Source organism: Orbicella faveolata, unplaced genomic scaffold (genome assembly GCF_042242905.1).
Source record: "Orbicella faveolata isolate gen_17 unplaced genomic scaffold, um_ofav_v1 contig_14, whole genome shotgun sequence".
Taxonomy (NCBI): domain Eukaryota; kingdom Metazoa; phylum Cnidaria; class Anthozoa; order Scleractinia; family Merulinidae; genus Orbicella; species Orbicella faveolata.
Window position 1 is genome coordinate 8581124 of NW_028301541.1, and position 21855 is coordinate 8602978.

The 21855-nt window shown below is 37.7% G+C and overlaps 1 protein-coding gene and 1 pseudogene across 8 annotated transcripts; both read right to left on the minus strand.

Moving 5' to 3' along the window:
• Window positions 1-1270: 1270 nt before the first annotated feature.
• Window positions 1271-13581, minus strand: LOC110045402 (uncharacterized). 8 transcript variants are annotated; one of them, XM_089286472.1, is made up of 10 exons: window positions 12734-13581; window positions 12107-12138; window positions 9445-9535; window positions 9066-9161; window positions 8678-8847; window positions 7560-7929; window positions 5799-5871; window positions 4991-5079; window positions 4251-4324; window positions 1271-2244 (listed from the first exon to the last, which is right to left on the minus strand). In XM_089286472.1, exons 1-4 carry the CDS (start codon window positions 12763-12765, stop codon window positions 9140-9142), a joined length of 177 nt encoding a protein of 58 aa, XP_089142598.1. In that variant the 5' UTR covers window positions 12766-13581; the 3' UTR covers window positions 1271-2244; window positions 4251-4324; window positions 4991-5079; window positions 5799-5871; window positions 7560-7929; window positions 8678-8847; window positions 9066-9139. The 8 variants fall into 8 exon arrangements, 7 of the variants coding, with proteins under 7 accessions (XP_089142598.1, XP_089142596.1, XP_089142599.1 ...); XM_089286470.1 differs by having other exon boundaries at window positions 12734-13549; XM_089286473.1 differs by lacking the exon at window positions 8678-8847 and having other exon boundaries at window positions 7560-7844.
• A 6262-nt stretch (window positions 13582-19843) lies between these two features.
• Window positions 19844-20881, minus strand: LOC149113809 (uncharacterized; annotated as a pseudogene).
• Between the last annotated feature and the right edge of the window lie 974 nt (window positions 20882-21855).

The window sequence follows — 21855 nt, forward strand, 5'->3', positions numbered from 1 at the left end:
AACATTTAAAATAAGCTATTGCACTGATTACTTTCCAAGATTTAAAAGGCCGGCAACAATTATGTTACAATCATAACCAAAACTAGAAAGACCAGCAACAAATTTGTTGGCAAGGATATGCATATGAATAGGTATTAAAAACGTGCCTTGACATACAAATTCTCGTGGCGCCTTTGCAAAGCATGTTTGTTTTCCTTTGTTATTTCTAACGTTTAAATTTCTGAATGTCCAAAAGAAGAACATAAACATTCTTCTTCGATATGCTTTGTTCAAGACAGAGTAAAGTATTTTGGAAAACTTTTCAACAAGACATTTAAATTTTCACGTGGATTATTCCGACGTTGATTTGACTTTACAAGTTCATAAGATAATTTATACTGAACCAGCCGAAGAAATTTTGTGATATTTTAGCAATAAAAATCTTTGTACAACCAGATATTGATTGTTTTGTGGTGTTTACACTTTGGTTGTTGCACGGGAAAAGAGAACGGAGCGAACGGTCGCATCGAAAGAGAAAATTAACACTTTGAAACTTGAATGAGTTGGTTATAAACCATTGAAATTGGGCAGTTTTGCGGGGGGACAATGATTGGATTTTGATTGATGAGTATTCTTGCTCCTGTGCAACTTATCCGAAGTGTACCATCTATATTATCGTCTGACAGAAAAAGATCTGAAATGGCAAGCTACAAACAGCCAAACTCGATTGGAGGTAAAATTAAACTCGGTTTGTTGAAACGCTCTTTCACGGTCGCTTTGCGAGATTTAGAAATCCATTTTGGAATTAAATTTTATTGTCGCCTGTTTGATCCATTTGCCATTTGCCATTTCATCTTTTCCATGTCTCGAGGAACTCTTGCATCATCTCGCACAAAACCCATCGCGAAGTTCGTTGCAAAGTGAAATTGTTAAGAGTGTTTGGCAAAAAAATACTTTGAGAGGAGAAAAAGCTAACTTTAAATATCAAAACTGCTTTTTCGGTGCGAGGTGATGCAGTATTTTTGACGGGATTTTCTGTCAACTGTTGCCTTTGAAAATTTTTTGCGATCAAAACTTCTTAAGGGTAACCTCATTAAATTTTTCTCCAAAAAGTTGTAAAGGGAAACGATGTGCAAATTTTTAAAAATTTCCCGCCAAAAGTCTTAGTTTTTAAACGCGAACTTTCTCCTTCACACGTTTAATTTAATTGATTTTCAATTAATTAATTAATTATTTATTAATGATTGCAAAACAATAAAATGAAAAGAAATGAAAACAGCCAGTGGTGGTGTTTATTGTGTACACATATTTTTTATTAGCATTGTTAAAAATATGAAGACAATAAAAATACTATAGCAGATAGAAGTCAATTACACACGCGTCTTCAATATAACTTTTATTGGCTTTTAAATAATTCAATTAAAATTTATTACAAACAATTTGAATAAGTAAACAAAATAAAAAAAAACTGCGCTTTTAAAAGGGCCTGGAAACTAGTCAAAATGTAGGCTATCTCTTTTACTATTTTTTGACTATGTAGGGTTGCCAAAAAGAAAAAAAATTCTGCGCTTTTGAACAGAGACTAGCCAGAAATCAAGCAAATACTGTGACGTTTGATGGGAAAAATCCTACCTGGTGCAAGATTTTTTCCGCCAAAAGACTCTGTATATGTTTGACTCAAAACCAGACTCCATTTAAAATTGCAGACTTTTTTTTCCAGGGACAATTTTTACACTTTTCGATTTCTCGCTTGGCCCTTTTAAAAGCGCATCCTTTTCATAAATTCAATGCGTCCTCGAAAACTACAAAGATTTTGGAAAACTTGTGAAATAGATACTAGACAATTCGACAGTAATTTCAACGAGTTTAATAGCGAGACTTCCAGGCTGAAAATTCGGGTTGCAAAAACAAATCCATGTAATGCTAATATTCTACCTTAATTTTAAAGCTACAAACTTGAAATACAATTCACGGTTTCCTCGAAAACTAGCAAGATACGAGACAATTTGGCAGATACTAGACAATTTGATAGTAATCCTATTGCCTTCTATTGACTCTTGAGTTTTATGTTGTGAAATCACTAATACGAGCTCCGCCCTAACAATCTTTCGCAAGAAACTCAATCGAGATAAGCTTTGTCTTGTAAATCTACCTTACTTTTAAAACCAGATCCACTAAAGAAACAGCTAAACCAAGTTCTTTGCTTTCCTTGGCGTCCGTCTTTCGCCATGTTAATGTCACTGCGTGTACACTTGAGATGGCAGTCTGACAGAAAGATAAACAAAACGTCCAATTAACAATGGGTATACTGAAAACCAACGAACAAAATATACCTACAGTGTATCATCGACCAAAGTTTACAAATCAGTTAATTCTCTCATCGGAAAGGCGCTTGTCGTTTAGTTGTATCATCATCATAGAAATACACGGAGTTTACATGGAGTTTAAGCATGACGTTTACGGCAGACGGCAAAGGTTACCTCTGATTCTGTGCTCTTTACTTCTAATCCGTAAATAAAGCACACAAAAATAGAATAACGTCTCCTACTATTCACCGCAAATACAAATAATTTCACTATACTGTATAAACAGCTGAAGACAGACGGCAAAAGTTTCATTTTTGCCGCTTGCAGTTTGACGTAAATGTCATGCTTAACCTCTCCAATAAAAGAACAACTTAAAACGTGGACAAGGAGCAACACGAAATAAATAGCACCTGCTAAAATATAGCGCTCTAAACTTAACCTTCATTTGCAACGATTGCAGGCGATTAAAGCTCACCGGCAAAATAGCACACTAAATATTTCACAGAAAAAATGTGCGCGACTAAACGGGAAATATTTGCATTTTCTACTCAAGGATGAATCCAAGTGCGTGGTTACTTAGTCGCTTTCTTTAAATAACTTGTGAGTTTTTTGGAAGTAAAAAGCCCTCGGGTAGTTTCGCATTTTTACAGAATTAAATTAAAGGTGATGTAATTTGTCTGAAGCTTATGACCAAATACAAACAAAAATTGAAATATTTACACAAGCGAATAGCAAGCCAGTTGCTTTAAAATTCAAACTGTTGTTCAAATGCAATTGAATACTTATGCAAACAAGCAAACATCGTTCTCTAAGAGCTAGGTGCGTGCAAGACAATTAGCGAATTATAATAGATTTTACAGTAATGTACGGGTAATTATGGTTTTCACCTTAAGCTTTGATCTGACAACCCGACAGCTACAGCTAGTTTTGACATGACTACGACTTTCACTTTTACAGCCATTTCAAGAATATTTGCCCGTGGTATCTAGAAATCCCAGAGGGAAATTCAAACGGTGAAAATCCGAAAAATGTCATGGCAAAAAAAATGACTCCATGATTTAAACGCAGTTATGAAGCATTTCTCTCCAACTATTAAAGTAGTAATATTTGATGAAACTGATGTTTGTAATTTATACTTTCAGGACAGGTGCAGTACTAGCATGTGGCACTCAGTTATTATGCTCTACAAGGTGGCTCTAGCTTTAAATCTATGGATAAGATTCCTATATCTGTCCACTCAAATTGAATCTATGCAGTATTGTCATGTACTTTTTACAGTATCATGTACATTTTTTACTTTGGCACTCTTGAAAAGATAACGTCCATGATCTTTTTCAACGAGAACATCACGTCTAAATTTCCAGACTGTCTGGTGTTCTTTGCTGTGAATTTCTTTCAGGGTTTGTTCTGAGAATTTGGTATTATATTCAGACAATATCTTCCAGTTCCTCACCTTTCTTGTCATTGCTTAGTCCTTATTCAGAGTTCTTTTTCAAGAAACAAATTCTCCTTACTGGTTTTGAGTTATCGAGACAATTCCTTTTTTAGATTACTCTCTAAATTAATCCTCTACTGTTTCTTCATGATTATCAGGAGAAAATTTTAGCTGATCAATCATAAGGCTTAATGGCTAAGGAAACATTGATACATGAAAAAGCAATAGGTCGGAAAGCAACAGGTCGCTGAACCAATATTAGGCCTCTCTTCTCAAAATTTGAATACTCATCAACAACAGTTCCTCGGACATTGTATTCCTAATGATTGATTGTATAACCTACCCCTGAAGGGTTAGGGTATATGCTTAGCCATATAACACGGGTTTCTTGATTATCAGAATAGTGAAACAATAATTATCATCCCTATTCATTTTAAGTCTTTGCCTGTTTTGTGTACAATTATTCCTGGTACATGCACCATCAAGTGATTAAAAACTCTTCCTATTAAAAGCAGAAAATCGTGACTCACCTACTAAGGGATCCAATGTCTCAATTTTCTTCTTTTTCTTCTTGAGTCTCGGCAAAGCTTTTATTGTTTCTTCTCTGTTTCGTATTTAGTAAGAAAAAGGAAATGTTTTAACCTTATGTTCCCTTATTTATGCAATTTCAAAAACTACACAACTAAATATAAACCATCATATTTTTTCCATTTCAGCCCTACAGGGGCAAATTTCGATAATAAAGGTAAGTTAAGTCTGCATTAGGCCAAGTGATCCAAACCACCATAGCTTATCCAGGTCTCTGTTGCATTAAGCAATAAGGCGTATTCCTATTTTGCCTGGATGGGATGCTAGTCTGTCACAGAGTTAGAACTCTGTACTAAATTCACCCAATACCCATTTGTACACTTAGATGGAGGGAGGTAGTGTGAGAGTAAAGTGTCTTGCCCAAGAGCATAATGCAGAGACCCTAACCATTGGCACAAACCCAGAGTGCTTGATGTGCAGTGATTGGACCTCTGTCTCCCTTCCCACAAAACAATACTCCTCAACAACAGTACCCCAAGCAGGCATTGTAGTCTTTAGGCATTTTTGTACACCCTACCCCGAAGGGCTAAGGTATAAGGCCACATAACAATGGTTTACTGAAATAGCTGAAAGGCAGTGGAACAATAACGTCTCTATTTGTTTCGATTTTCTGTCTGCATTAAGCAAAATTATTCCTAATACTTATATGGTACCAATCGTATTAAATAAAATTGTGACTGACCTACTATGGGATCCATTGTCTCAATTTAATTCTTTCTCCTTTTGAGTCTCGGCACATAGCTCGTCTCCTTGTGTCTCCGTTTTGTACATCTAGTAAGAAATTGTAAATGTTTTAACTTTTATGGAATTCCTTGATCTCAGTTAACTTATACAAACTACGCAATAAAAAATAAGTCATTAGATTTTATGAGTTTCAACCCTACTAGGGGAAGTTTTGATGATGAAGGTGAGGTTAGTCTTCATCAGGGCAAGTTATCCAAACTACCACACCTTATCACATCCAGTTTCTGTAGTACTCAATGATAAGGGGTCACTGTCTTTCTACCCCCCCCCCCCACCCACCCCCCTAAATGGAATGACAGTGTGTTGCAGCTAGGGTTAGCCCCAGTATAAAATTCACCCAGTACCCATTTGTATTTTTGGGGGAGGGAGGCACTGTGAGAGTAATATGTCATGTCCAAGAACACAATGCAACAAGCTGAACAATTATTCCTTAGCAAGGGTAAAAGAGAGTCAGGGCTCGAAAAAAACTTGAATTCCAGCTTGCCCTTGTGACAAGTAGCTCTCAAATTTTGCTTGCTCTGGGCAAGACTCAGTTTGCTATTTTAATGATTTAGTTGGCAGATGGCTTGACTAATCCCTTGCCCATTGCACAAGTGAGAATGAAAAGTTACTTGCCCAGGAAGAGATCAATTCAAGTGAACCTGGTTGTCCTGGACGACTGGATGGCACTTTTTCGAGCCCTGTTTTAAGAGTACCTGATAGTTACCTCTCCAAGCATGCAAACACAAAGGAACACAAAGACTCACCTGATAAGGAATCTATTGCCTCAAAATGAATCTTTCTCGTGTAAGTCTCAGCACACAGCTTTCTGGTTTGTGTCTAGTAACAAATGGGAACTGTTTTACCCCTTCTGAAGCCTTGATCTCTTAGGTTTTACAAACTACATGTATGTGTACACAATATAGTAATCAGTCATTAGACTTAATCCTACTAGGGTGTGTTTGGACTATGAAGGTAAAGTTAAGTCTGCACATCAGGTCAAGTGATCTAACCCACTACAGCGTACATGTAACCCAGTTTCTGTCACATTAATTGATATAGAGTACACCACGGATGGGATGCAAGTGTGTCTATTTTACAGAGCTGACAATTAAAAGGAAACGAGTTTCAACCCTAAAGGGGCAAGGCTTGACATCACAATGATAGGATAGGATGGGATGCAAGTTTGTTGCAGGGTTAGCACCCAGTATCAAATTTGTCCAGTACCCATTTGTACATCTGCATGTAGGTGGAGAGAAGTAGTGTGAGAGTAAAGTGCCTTGCTCAAGAACACAATGCAGAGACCCTAACCATTGGCTCAAAGTCAAACCCAGACTTCTTGATCTGCGGTCCAGTGTGCTTAATATTAGATTACTATGTCCCTCCTCCCACATAAGAATACTCATCAAAAACAGCAGCCAACTGCGGCCCAGGCATTGCAGTTTTAAGGAATTTTTGCACACCCTAGCCCTGAAAGGCTAAGAGTAGTATTGCCATTATAAAAAACAGTTTCAGTAGAAATAGCTGAACAGTGAATAGTAACATCTCCGTTTAAACTTTTCCACCTGTATTGTGTACACAAAACCAAACACAAAGACATTGAGACTCACTCAGTTAACCCACTGACACCCGGAGCTTTTTGGCAAAAACACATCTTCGGACATTATGGACATTTAACATGGATATCAGCTAAATGAGCTCCAATCTACCCAAAAAGGCATTTGCAACTTGACAGCAGTTTCCTAAATTCTTTTCACTAACATTGCATTTTATGACATTTTTGTTTAGGCATGTGCAGAAATCAAAATTTCAAGATTTTGAGTTTTTGGATGAGAAAGTGACCTGCATCCTTAGGCTTTTCAGGGTTTTTTCAGGGTCTTTCCTTATTCTCCTTTTGCTATATTTTTGCTGCAGTGGTTGACCTTCTACTGGGCTCGCTTCCAGTTCAAGAATTCCCGAGAAAGCATTATTGAGACAGAAAATTCTTACCACGGAGTAGCTAAGTGTAGTTGAGGGAAATTTTGCTTCAAGTTTTTCACTCAAATTCCTAAGCATTTTTGTGCATATTTTAGGCTCAATTGACTCAATCACTGTGATTGGGTATCATTGGAAAGATCCTTTCCTCCTGCCAAACCTGAGTATAAGTGATGTCTATTTTGGTCAAAGGTGATAATGCCAGGAGTGGAACAAAGGCCAACACTTGCCACAGCCACTTACAGTCAGCACAGGTGTCAGTGGGTTAATATCAAATCCAATTTTTCAACATCTTTCTTTTCTCATTGTGTCTCAGCACATACTATCTCTGTTGTTCCTCTGTTTTGTATCAGAAAGTTAAAAAATGTCTTAAATTCTGGTTATCAGTGGCTACAGTAAGCGTAATAAGCAATTTCTTGAAAATCAGTCATAGCATTAGTTCCTTAATGTGTTTCACAAAGTTTCAGTTGGTTTTACATGGCAAACATATGGCATTATAACTAACCACTCTGATTCTTTAAAAACTTACATGTATTACGAGACAGTGTACTTACTAGTGGAAAAGAGTTCTTCTTAGCCAAGAGCCTTTCTAACTCTTTTTTCCTGCCTTTCTGTTGTAGGGTCAGCAGGTCTGTGTTTGACCTTTTTGGTGCTGTATTTCTTAAGATGCTGGAGTATCCATTTTTCCTCTTGCAGTTCAATGGTCTCCTTGTCTGTCAACCGGCTTCTGATCTTGTCCTTGTCTCCTCTCCCCTTCTGATAAATGATTTCCACCTCTGCAGTTGTTCTTCTGGCATTCTGTGTGAACTCCTTGGAAATCTCTTTTTCTACCATGTATGCTGCAAATACCGTAAGATATTTATTTTTATTTTCATAATAACATTTATCCATCTGTAGTAGCAGACATTCTGGTAGGCATCCATTCTGAAACAGTCAGAAAATAAGTCTTATGAAAATTCGTAACTTGAACTACCACTCAACTACGCCATAAGAGTCAGTGACTATAGTCAATGTTCAGCCAAGAAACAACAATAACAGTGTGACTACTTGAACCGGGCTATTTGGAAAAGAGTTAACCAATCAGAACTGAATGTTACTTGAGAACAAAGGATAGCGATCTTTTTCTAAAAAAAAAACAACCATAGTGAGGAATACGAGCAATAGTAACCCAACAAAAACCATGAAAAGCCAGCAAAGTGCAAAGTGTTGTGAACAATTTGTTGATTGGTTAGTTTCGATTCTAAATTTTGTATGCTTTTCACCAGTTTTGGTTTAATTGTCGCAAAATGAGTTTCCAAGATAAATTTTTCAAGCAAGATTTATAATAATGATAATTCACCATCAAGGACAGAATCTCTAAGAGTGTATGTAATGCAGAAGATTCAATAGCCCTTATGTTTTCACGACAAACAGACGCTTATTACTTGATGACACATGAAAGCTACCAGTCCATTGTTTTCAGTTTACATTTTGATTGCTTAGCTTTCTTCTAGGTGGCCCCAGCCGGTTCGAGTAGTCAAACTGTAACTGAACTTAATGGAATAAGAACACTTTTTGTTAGCAAACACATACATGCAGTCTGTGGGTAATGTGTTGGTAAGTGGTACTTTGTTGCCTAAGTAAGTTAGATGTCTATGAAGATGAAAAGTGATAAAAATTAAGTCAGAGTTACCTGACTCAACTTGGTAAAAAACTGAAGCAGGACATTCATTGTCAGGTTAGAATCATGCCTCCATTGAAGAAGGTCAACGAAGCACATCACTCTACTATCACCATGAGAGATCATTCCTGTTATATGTGTTTTTATTAAGAAGTGCGATGGTCCAGTCTGTAAATATTAAACTGCAGACCAATTTCAGTAACTGATAAACATTTAAGAAGCCATAAATTAATCTTTAATTATGTTGTGTACATTATTGGCGGCTTTCACCCTAGTAAGCTCATGCAAAATTCGCCTGTGTGGATCAATGTTAATTAGTTGGAAAACTGAATTAATATCGTTTTCAATCGTTTTTGTTCCCTCCTTAGACATATTGATGACATGTAAATGTTTGTCTTACCCTAGCTGTTCCATTCTGTCAATTATGACAGCAAGAAATTTCTGCAGTTCTTGTTCTGCCTTGAGCTGACTCCTTTAGTGATGATCCTGCTCAGCGCTGCCAAAAATATTTATTTAGTAAATTACTTGAATGATTACTAGACCAATCAATTAATTATTAAAATGTGATTTAAGTCAATAGACAAGAAAAAAAATGAACACAAAAGTTTTAGCATGTGTTCTGTTCTATTCCTCAGTGTCTCTTGTTTTTAACAGTCTCTATATGGACTTCAGCAGAGTGTATACACTGCACTTCGTAAACTTGTTTTCCTTAGAAAGACCAGAAGGGACAAACTGTTAGTTACACCAACCAAAACTGTTATCACAGACTACACGCCAACCTTGCTAACTTTGAGTGAATTTTGCCATACTCTTGGGGATGGAGAGGATCAGGCTCCTTTGTTGAACAGCGTCTGGAACTCAAGCCTAAGTCTAATAAAACATCAGTAGTACACAGGGTTGGACACTTGATAATTTTGATGGCACTCACAAAATGCACTCACCCGAATCAGTTTTCACTCACCCAAAAGTTCATCCCCCCCCCTCGTATTCCCACATATCGCGGACAGCTTTTGGGGCTTTTTCATTCTTTTTCTCTTCAACAACTTTAGAGACTCCAGAAATGTATTTCCACATTTTGGCTGCGATCAGTTTACTCCATTTTTAAACTTACCGGGAGAACACGTGCTGATCAGAGTGTTGGGAAAGTACGGGAAAACAATTTGCTCACAACGTCATCAAGCACGTGGCAGACCGAGGATTATTTCTTCAATGAAAAATTTGACTAGTTTTAAACCCCAAGAAAACACATTGGAGGTTCTTTATATTTCAAATAGTTTTTTATTGATGAATCTTCGTGAGATCCCTTGCTGTTTGTGAGTAAACGTGTCTGTTCTCCTTGGGCCCTATGTTTACCTGATCACTGATGGCTTGATAGTGACCAGCAGTATCACTTTGTTTAAGTGCATACGTTAAGTAATTATCACTAGGAGGAAGCCTTTCAGCACCAATTTATTAGACAGTTCAGAATATAAAACTTTATAAAATAGAAATGGTAAGTTTATGTTTAGAGATTTTCTCGGCAAAATGGAATGTAAAGAACAGTGTTCATTTTGCAATTAATTTTAATTAGTTTCTTGGCGACGAAAATCGTACTCACCAAACGGGTGAGTGATCAATGATTTGTGTTCGCCTGACACTAAAGACACTCACCTGGGCGAGCGGGCAAGTGCTTATGTCCAACCCTGAGTACACTAAATTCTTACATGGTATTGAATTATTGTTACCACGACCACGACCACGACCACAACCACGACCACAACCACGACCACTATCATTACCATTACCATTATCATTATCACTAGTTATGACCATTACTATTACAATTCTAACAGGGGCAAAAATGATACTCTATAGTATTTAATGATTGGCAACCTCAAAAACCATATCCTATCTTGCAGCACATGCACTGTATACAAATAGCCAATAATTAAATGGAAGTACCCTCTCAGGCCATTAGGGCCCTTTATCATAATGTGCAGTTCCAGAAAATATCCATACCCAAAGGAATGGAATTTCCTGGGGGGGGGGGGGGGGAGTTGTACTGTAAGACTAGACATTTAAAGAAATATATCAAGCTTAATTGGAATTTCTGGAGGGGATAAGGGGTGTTGAAAAAATCCCTTCTGTGGCAGAGGTATGGATATTTCCTGAAACTACACAATATGCACCTTGTTCTGAAGCAAGCTATTATTTTGTGGTTAGCTTTTTATAAGGTAGAACTGGTTACAGTTTACAAGGTTGCTTTAATAGCTACTGTTATCATGTCCTGTCTCGAAAATCTAAGCTCCTTTCAATTTGAGTGTTTCATTCTGTGGGAACGGAGTACATGTATGAGGTGACTCTTAAAGTAACTACATTACATGAATACATTCATTCTACATTGATACAGAGATGGATCTAGGGGAGGGCCCTTATTTTGGGTCAAAAAAGAAGAAATCACTGAAGAGAAGGAACAGAAGAAGACAGGGTAAGCAAAACACCCCCCCCCCCCCCCCACCCACACCCACACCCACACACACACACACACGCGCGCGCACCCACACACCTCCCTTTGCTCAAAGTCTGGATCGCTCACTGTGATAATTTAAATGTGAGTGACTAGGAAAATTTTGTGTTGTACTATACAATTATTACTCACTCACAGTCTTATAATCAAAACCCTGAATGCGCATACATGTGTCATTCACCAATCAGAATTCAGAAATTATATAATTGGTAATAATTAACTGCACAATGAGTGATAAATGTTGTTGTGGCTACAATAATTATTGTAGCTACAACAAAATATATCACCCACTGTGCAGTCACTAATGGTGTCCAATTGCAGGTATCCAGTTATAACTAAATTTTGTAACAGGATATACTTGTAACTGGATGCCAATGCCTTCTGCTTTTATTCCTGCCTTTTTTGTTTAATGTTTCCTAGTGTTAAAATTGCATGGAAAAGACTACTGAGGTTTTTGCTCAAAAGAAATTCTTTAAAGATTTGAAATTTGTTATTGATGAGATTATTAGTAACCAGCCTTGTTCTGCATGGAAATTGGCCATTGTAGAGAAGTGGCTGTTATAGGGAAGTAGGGCTGTAATATGACACCTGTTTTTTCAGGGTTGCATCAATTTTATTAATTTTGAAATATGCTTATAGTAGCATGTAAATACGCATCACAATGAGAATATAATGAATCATTCAATAAATAGAAACCAAGTTATATGACTTTTTCAATTATTATTAAAAAATGGAGATTTTGAATACACCAATCATCAGTCATTGATTAATTCTCCATTGTGAAGAGGTGGTCATTGTAAAGAGGTTGAAATGAGAATAAATGTATATTCATGACTGTCCGCCAGGCTGTTAAAAAGTTGCCATTACAAACAGAAAGGTAGCTCCACTATTAGGATTTTCCACTGTATTCAGAAGACAAAAATGTAAAGACTTACATGTTTGATGTTTGAGGATTGCTTCTAACCACCTAAAATGAAGAAAAAAATTTAAGTACCGGTAAATGAAATTGAAATGGTCAAACTACATGTTTCTATTAGTCATTCATGTCTTAAAATCATTCGTACTAGTTCTTATTTGACAGACGTGCAAATATCAGTTCTAACCCCAAACCCGTTACAAGAGAGATCTATATTGGATGGTGAGAAACTGAAGGCAAGGTTGTGAAAAAAAAAAGAGAGAAAGAGAACCATTGTGAAAAAAAAAATTCAGATGAATTGATGAGCCTGTCCTTGGAATGATAATACATGTAAGTACAGATGGACCTAGCTACACGTAATTCGAACTCGCTTATTTCGAATTTCCTGTTATTTTGAGCTCAAAACCATTTCACTTGCATTTTCCCTTCAGTCATTTACTATCAGCTATTTTGAACTCCTACTATTTTGAACAATTTTTTGTTTCCCCTGCAAGTTCGAAATAGTGGTGTTCAACTATAGATATGCATACGTAATTGTTTCTTTAAAGATAGGAGATCTACCATGTACAAAATTTAAAAATGTACTGACAATAATAAGGTGAGCTGAGCACCTCATACTACAGAGTTTGAAGTCACAAGCACACACCTTTTTTTAGTCTTCTGAGGTACGCTCTCCATATCGTTGTCATTCACAGTGACTGTGCATGTTTCGGCAATACAGCCATCTTGACCGAACAAGCCTGGTCATTATAATTTTTATATGTAGGAATTATTGTAGGGGATAAAGAACAAATCTTCTCAGGGTACACAGTGCGGGACTTCCGAGCGGCAACGCCATCTCGCCTGCAGGAGTAGCCAATCACAGAGCAAGATTTGGTTAATCTTGCCTGCTCGGGGAACTACTGTAGCCAATAAAAATATTATTAAATAAATTAATGTAGGGCTAAAACTGGGCCTGCATATTCAGCGATTAGTAATAATTTGATTAGAAAGACAACATCAACAATTCACATAAGAAAAAAAAAAAAAAATCAACAATTCACATGGACTTTCATTAAGGGCCAGGCACCAGGGAAATTGAATGGATATGAGGATGATTTTCCCTGCCTGGTTTGACCCTCTAAAGAAAAATTGGTGTTACAAAGAAGTTCAGTTCGTACATCAAAAAGTTTGGACAAGCTGTGGAAACCAGTTGCCTTCTTGCTGAAAACCTTACTGAAAGCCCTACAATTTAGCTCCCAACTGCGTTTAAAATATCCAAAGCTATTTGCTTTTGGACAATTTTGTTATGGAGACCAACCTAGCGATTTAGTAGACGATGTACTGACTGCGGTGTTGACGCCATAATGAAGTGTTTAATAGTGCTCAAATGCACCTTCTAAAAAAGCTTCCTTCCACTAGCATTTTCTTCTGCAAGTTATTTTTCAATTTGAAGGAACAAATATTACTCATGATAATATAACACCAACCACAGAAGAGCAGATAAAAACAGGAAACGCAAAAAGGTCTTACCTTTCAAGAAACAATAGCCCGCCATATTTTCGAAGAAATCGTGCTTCTGGACATGTGACCAGAGATTGTGCCTTCAGTGTATGATGGGATACTCAACCGGATGTGGCATCAGACCTCAGATGAAAAATCCGGGGGACGAGTTTCCGGTCTCAAATTTTTCTATCTACTTTTCCGTCCAAATCGACGTGAAAAATAGGACGGAAAGCTCATCTAAGACGAAAACCATTTGGTGGGGAGGGGGAATCAAGACGAGTCATTTTCGCTTGCGAGCTAGAATGACTGCAAAGGTTTCTGGGTATAAATGAGGTCGAAGAAAAAGGGCGCGGAGAAGAGAGGAACGAAAAGAAACAAAGAGTGAACAGAAAAAGAAACGAACCCATACATTGTTGATCACAACCCCACCCCGCCTCGACACCCTACTTATTTGAGACCAAAATAGCTAAAACCAATACCCTATTTCTACCCTGCGAACAGTTGGTTTCTCCTACGGCCAAAACTGCTAACTGAACCATACCCTTTGGGAACGCACATACCTATATAGCCCATATAAGGAAGTACCCCCGGGTCGCAACGTAGCCTAATAATTTCCTTTTACAATTTAATTCAAACGCGATTTTAAGAAGGCCGTTAGCTAGATATACGAGCCAATACCTCGTTTCTGTAGCATGAAGCTACTAGGAGCATTTCTACTCCCCCCGGGATGAGATGGTATTCCGTTGCAGAGTTACTCCCAGCTTTAAATTCGCCGGTACTCACCACCTACATGCCTGGGTGGAGAGAGGCACAGTAAGAATAAAGTGCCTTGCCCAAGAACACAACGCAGTGTCCCCGGTCAGCTGGGCTCGAACCCGGACAGCTCGATCCGGAGGCGAGCGCACAAACCGTGAAGCCACCGCGCCTCCACTTCACCACCAGGACATGCGCATAGCGGACGGTTTTTCCTGTAAGTTCGCGTAAGAGATGGCAGCAGGAGACAAAGGCAAACCATCCATTCTTTTCATTTTGTTTTATTACCCTAAGCCTCGGGGCCAAGTAGAATTTAAATGTATCCAAATTGGTCTATTCGTTTTCTGATCTTCGCCAAATTACGTATTCTGTTTGAAAAGAAACGGCAGAAAAATTGGAGGTTAGAAGCACCTCAAGGGGGTCTCATACCTTAAAAATATTTTTTTTCTATAAAACAACTCTGTGGGACAGTTTTGATAGCACGTTAGAGGATCTGACTTCAAAAATGAGCTTCTCTAGGTCACATGCCACAATAGGCAATGCATAACTGGCCCTAAATATCAAAGAGTGGTGCTCGGCCATTCTCACGATAGAATACCAGAATACACGCAGTCATTCAAATGTTAACCACGTATAAGCGGCGTATAAGGCGGTAGAGGAAACGATGTTGAGGACTATGATGCAAAATTCTCATAAGTACACCGTCTTTAAAGCTTCCCTGTAAAGTAAAATGTACTAAATTGAATCTATTTTGAAAGTACTTTTAGACTGCAAACAGTTTGCAAATAGTCAGAGATGTTGAATCTTCATGTTTCGAAAAAAATGGGGGTTTTTTGGAGAACCAATTATATCTGACGGTAATAGTTTACATGTATGGGCAGAACAAAACAATCGAAAAGGGGTTTGCTCAACAGCTTTGCGAATCTCGAAAATATTCCTAGGTGTGGGAACGAAATCATAGGGCATTTTTACAAAGTTTTAATGAATCTGACCCATTGTTGAAAAGAACCTTCCATGTCGTGTGTTTAATTAAAAACTGCATGAATACTTACATAGCATTTGATTTAATGTTGGTTATTAGTCTTTTACCATAATAGTTTTTCTTGTTTGAGTGACACAGAGGCTAGCATAAAATCATATCAGACCATCACAAAGCTAGTCTGTTTGCATTGAGGGAATATTAAAAATATCTCGGAACAAAAATTGTTTAATTTTTCTAAAGCTAAAGGGCTAAGTTAAACTTTGCTGGGGGGAGGGGGGGATTTTTCAAATTTTCAATTCTCTTTGGGGTTTTGTCTTCTGTAGTTATACTAGTTCAGTACCACTATAAAGTGAAAGCGCACTATGAAATCAAACGTATAACTGAAAACTTCTTAAAAACTTAACAGAACAAACACCTAAAGGGATTATCTGGTTTATTGCAGTAAGTATTTTGAGCTTCAGCTTGTGGAACGAAATAATTTTCACGTTTCGTTCATTTTTTCATGGCGTTTTCTTTGCAGTTAGCGCCCGTCGGAATATATTTCAAAATGGCGAACATTTTCTTAGCACATCTCGCTGTGCCAGACCGTGGTGTTGGTTTAGTGGATCAACCTCTCTTTAAAAACACTATCTTAAAGTGGAACATTACAATTCTAGATCAGAATGTTTCAAATGCTGGCTTTATTTTTGCGAAGCGTTTCCTTTCATACTGCAACAGCAATTGGAGTCGACCGCTTGCTCACAGTTGTATTTTAGATACGAAGCGGTAGTGATGCCGTTTCTTGTTACCGCGGTTACATCCGGTTGTCATGTGGTTTATCTGCAGGTGCGCCGCTGTGGATTTAAGAAATATTTCACCACACCTTGTCTCTTATAGATGTCTCAGTATAACTAACTCCTCGAAAAGTATTTTCTGTACTATAACTCTTCGTTATATAACTGGACTGTTAAAAGTCTGTCTTGTTCATCATTATAATTTCACGTCTCCTGTTTTTCCTTTTGTAATAAAAAAGTCACTATTTTTGTTTCCTACTGCCCCTACCTAGAAAGCAATTCGCTGAAACTAAATCTTGTGCGGTCCATCCTAGTGGCCCGCATTGCAAAATTTGGGCTAATCATATTCTCCTTTCATCTTGGACCAGTTTATAATTTGCCATATATTGAAGGGTGGTTTTAATATCTAAACCTGTGCATGAAGACCTAGCGAGTGATCACTCAAATGAAAGCCATTGATTGGTGTCCGTTTTATAATATTTTGCAGCATTAAACATTTCTTTTTAAATTCGAATTGATTCCGATCCAAGGGTAAATAAACTTGATATTTTAATAGAAAAAAGTTATAATTTTAAATAATAAGAATGAAACTGATTTCAGTGTGAGTAGTTAATACTAAGTTAATTATCCTGCCCAAGCGGGAAGAAAATCCAGTCATGAAAATAGATTCAAAAGATTGATCACTCCTCTTTGTGTTGGCATACTCTTGAAACTTCTTTTCTTTAAGAAAATAAAAAAAAATTAAGGGTGACTAAATCAACAAAAGATTCTCCAGCCTAGACGCTTTGCCTAGATTTGCATTTATATTGCAGTTGATTCATAAAGTTAACCTGAGGATGACTTCATATTTATACGAATCACAGCTTGGTTTTTGATATTATTAAAAGTCATGTTCAACGGAGAATGCGTGCGTAAGATTGAAGCCCAGGTGTACTTACCCAATAATCAATATGTAAAGAGTATTGTTTTGTAAAAGTTTAACCATTGAACTGACATTTACATCACGGAGGCACTACATAAATGGGTTAATCAATTTCTGTACAAATCACAATTTCGTGGAAACCAACTTCCTTGCATGCAAAAATACTAGCGCTTTGACTCAGAGAGAGTAGCTGTCGCGAGGAGAAAAAGAAAAAAAATTTGACCTGAATGGAACTGATAAACATTTCTCAAGCTTTCGACAATTCTGGACGCAACGGTTCTGGCAAAGACTTCACTGACCTCAGACAATCTCATCAAAGCCGGATTGATTACGTAATTGCAGCGTCTGTAGTAGTGAGTGTTTTACTCTGTTTTACGGCGCTGTTTGGAAATTGTTCGATTCTAATAACACTATGGAGGACACCTTCTTTGCATTCAGTGGCAAACATTTTGTTAGCGAGTCTTGCTCTGTCAGACCTCGCCGTTGGCGTAATTGTTCAGCCCCTCTACATAACACTTCTCTTGAAGAAAGAAGATCTGGGCTCCAGGTTTGAACTAGTTTTTACAATTTTGACTTCTTTTCTGTGTCTGGCGTCTTTCCTCACCACAGCTGCGATTGGAGTTGACCGCTTGCTCGCCCTTCAGTTACACTTGAGATATGACACTGCCGTTACGCCATTCCGCGTTGCCGGACTGGTAATTTTTATCTGGGTGTTCTGTGCTTTATATGCAAGCACAGGGGTGTGGCTTCGAAATATATTTTTTAAAGGTTTGCCCTTGATGGCTTTTTCCCTTCTGCTTGTAAACTTTGCAACCTATTTGAAAATATATCTCATTGTTCGACGCCATCAGTTACAGATTGCAAATTTAGAGCTATGGCACCAAGACCACCGTGGAAATGTGTTCTGGAGATTGAGGAAATCTGCGGTAAACACGTTTCTCGTTTTTATTGTACTTGTCTTCTGTTACATGCCTCGCTCTTTGGTAGCAGTATTGAAAGAGGATGCTTTTTCGTCTGCTGCAGAGGTTAACATCATAAGTGTTTCGATAGTTTTTCTCAATTCTTCTTTAAACCCGTTGTTATATTGTTGGCGAATTCGTGAGCTACGCACAGCGATGAAACACATGTTTTGTTGTTGATCTTAATTTAACACTAGTTTAAGACTGAAACGAAATAAAGTTTATTCCATTTTGCAATATACTTACTAAATTTAAGCAAGAGCCGATATTTCAAACAATTGGCAGACTCTGGGAAAGTCCATAGGCTATAAACAATATGCTACATGTGTCTGTTCACTTTCTTTGTATGCCCAAAGGTCTAGACAAATTACTTGTCTGTACTATACTGTTTGATTAGATAACTAAACTGCCATGCAATTAATTTTGTCTTGTTTGTTATTTGAATTTTTTTAATTAAAAAGTTATGAATGGTGCTTCGAGATGTTCTTTTGTAGTTTGTACGCAGTTATCATTATTTCGCTCGGGATAATAAACGTTTTCCTTCTTATGCTGCATGAGGTGGTTCTGACTTTCAATCACGCGGACGAAGCCCAAGTGTGTAACTATTCCAATAACAATAAAAAAAAACGTATTGGGTAGAACGAAATGGTGTCTGTTTCACAATATTTGAAATATTCTTCTTATTATTATGCCTACATTAGTTCTTGTCAATTAAAGAGGCAAAGACTGGTTGACATAGTCCAAAGATTAGCAATTGTTTCCTAATTAAAAAAGTGAACTTTGTCTGAATGGCAAAGTGGAACGCATTTCCTTAGAAGACGTTGATATGAAGGTGAAACTATAGAAGAAAAGGTAATGCGAATGAAAGAATAGCCATTCAAGGGAATTGCTCAATAAAAATGGCTCAAAAGATTGAATAAAGGAATGATAAAATAAAAGAAAAGAAAAGAGAATATTAGAACACTCAAGCGGACTACATTCGTGAAAAACTGTGTCAATAGCTGTCATTTTTTCCTTGCTTCTTTCACACCTAAGCGCATGACTTAAAAATCTGCATTTATCCCGTGAGCCAAACCCCAAAATTTTGGCTGTCGGTATCATCAAGGGTGGATAAAGTTCATGCTATTTTTGAAAACGCCCAAGTTTACTGAATTTGCAAATGCACGATAGCAATGGATCTGAGGTAGCTTCCCCCTCCCCCACCCCGTGCAATAAAATTCGATTGGAGGTAGTCCCCCCTCTAATCATAAATAAAAGCATGTTGCAAACTATCTAAGTCTTATATTGAATTCTACTCTGGACATTGATGGCACACCTGCTGTAGTTTAAAGTATTTTGCATTACATGATCACGTGCAATCATGATAACGTTGGCAAATCAGAAAATAAGGCTTTGTTTGACATATCTGATATATTTCTTCAACGTTATTTGAACACATCCAGTCAAAAATTGGTGAGCGGTAACCAACATTAGGTTGGTGACATGTACATACGCTATTTCACAAATAAAGAAGCCTAAGCCGTGTATTACACTGTGATAAAACACAACGGGCATTTGAGAACACGAGGGAAATGTAGAAAACACGAGCCGCGGGCGAGTGTTTTCCACATTTCTCGAGTGTTCTCAAATGTGCGGAGTGTTTTATTATAGTGTAATACACGGCTTAGGCTTTTTCATTTGCTTTATGATATAGAGGTACTGTGGTGAAAAGCAATAAAACACGCTTTTTCCACGTACACGCGCGTGCAAGGTCCTATCCATATTATAAATACTTTTACTACACTGAAGATCACACAACTGGTCAGCATTGCCTTATTTCCCTCTAATTTACCCTGTCCTGGTTTGTCATGTCTGCAACTTGTAGATAAATATTAAACTACTTTCACGATTTATACAGCGGCCCCTCTATATCAACTATTTCGTCCGCTTGAAGATTTTTGAGTGAAAGCTAAACTGGTTCTTGCCTGGCTACGGTCCTGGAGAAAGCTTCACTGGTGGAAGGCTGAATTCGAGGTCGATAGTGTGTTATTTCTTTCATTTCTATTGGTGGCGGACTGTTTTCGGGCTGTCTATATTGTAAAATCTCAAGAATAGCGCGGCGCAACTTTTTTGACACGCCAAAATAAAATGATAGGATTACAAAGAGATCCTAAAAGGCTAAATGTCACGACCCAACTCCAGATAACGCTTCAAATATGCGTTTCTAAAATGTCCTCTGAATGCCCTACAATCAAAACTGCAACTATGGTCGAAATATAAGTTATTACTAACGTGGCCAGAATAAGCGAAAGTGTTGGTCGCTTTGCTTTCTTTCCTCAATTTTTTAGCTTCTTCTTCGGGAAGCTGTTCAGTTTGCAGTCGCTTTTTCTGACGTCGCGATTCTGAGAAAATATAGCAATAGGTGTAGCTAATTACAACAATACCACCCAAGGCGAGTATTGTCAGTATGAAATATGTCACCTCAGTCATGTAGAGGAAGTAAAGATCTGTTCCACTGTCAATAACAGCCAAGGTAAGTTCGTGAGCAGTTACAAGCAGTCCGGTGGCCCAGACAAAAAGAAAGCCCGTTTTAATCCGCTTTTTCGTGACAGTTGTCGTGTACCGTAAGGGATGCTTGACAGAAATATAGCGATCAATGCTTATTAAGACAAGGTTGCCCAAAGAGAGCAACACACCTCCTATCAGGGCAACAGCGCTGGCCTTTTCTAGGCTACACCATGGTCCGCTGCTAAAGATACGCGGCGGCAGTGCTACCGCGATTTCTAGGGATTTCTATGCCTTGATTAACCAGCCCATTTAATAAGTCTGTCCCAGTCAGCCCCACCACAAGCACGTTTAATTTTGATTGCAGTCGGTGCCTTGTTGCCATGGCTACGATAGCCAGCGCGTCTAACGGGAGAGTCGGAAGGACAGCTAAAAAATTGGATTAGAAGAATTTACCTGAATGGAAGGTGTAGGCGAAGAATCGTTCTTCATTTTGCCTTGTATTGTTTTATGTGTACAGCTTATTATTTTTTTTGTACTTACGGTTAGCAGGACAGTAATGGGCCTGTAGTTGTTTGCGTTGCAGCGATCACCTTTCTTGAATAACGCTGTCATTTTTTCAAATTTCCAAAGAGAAGAAGGTGCCAGTTTCAAGAGAATGCTTGAATAGACTCATTAATCTAGTTAGACTGCTACTGATCACCATTTTTTTTTTTACTGAGAAGGAGTTCTTGTATTATAGTTTAGACAATCTGGATTTTCAACGTCGATTGCTTTAAAAGATCCAGAGATATTAACGAGATGATGGAATTGTATCATTATTGTAATTTTGCTGGCAAATAATGAACCACTTAACGGTCATGCACAAAATGAGATTCAATTTGTGTCCACGTTTTCTTAACGAGACAAATTAAATGATGATAAAAAAAAAAAAAAAAACTAGTGATAAATCTGAACCTTTGCGCCGTAAAAGATAAAGCAGATGTCACCATTTAAAGGCTTACTTGTAGTAGCTGGGTTTTATGAGAGTAAATCTATAAAAACTAGATTTAACATGCAAGAGGATTCACACACCGGGGAGCAAGTAGGCATGATGGAATGAAAGTTCACTTGTTTATTCTTGAAAAAAGACGACAATTGCACTTTCAAGACGCAGGATGTATACTGTTTTAGGTTAATGGAAACAACTGGAATGACAAATAAATAGTGAAAGGGTACGCGGAGAAATAAACATAGGACCCTCAAAACAGGAAACGAAAATCAGTCGGAGTTATCAGGGCTTCCAGTTATCGAACGTGTGCTTCAGTTTGCAGAAAAGTTATTATTATATAGGTAGCGAATTTTTTTTTTTAAAAATTGTTATTCCTTCTTCTAGAATTAATCTAGTCAACCTTTATAAAATACAGATGG

Coding starts and splice junctions, on each gene's coding strand:
- LOC110045402 (XM_089286469.1), bottom strand. CDS start 8,791: ATGATCTCTCATGGTGATAGTAGAGTGATGTGCTTCGTTGACCTTCTT. Junction 7,930..8,677: donor TTTTTACCAAGTTGAGTCAG/GTAACTCTGACT, acceptor TGACTGTTTCAG/AATGGATGCCTACCAGAATG.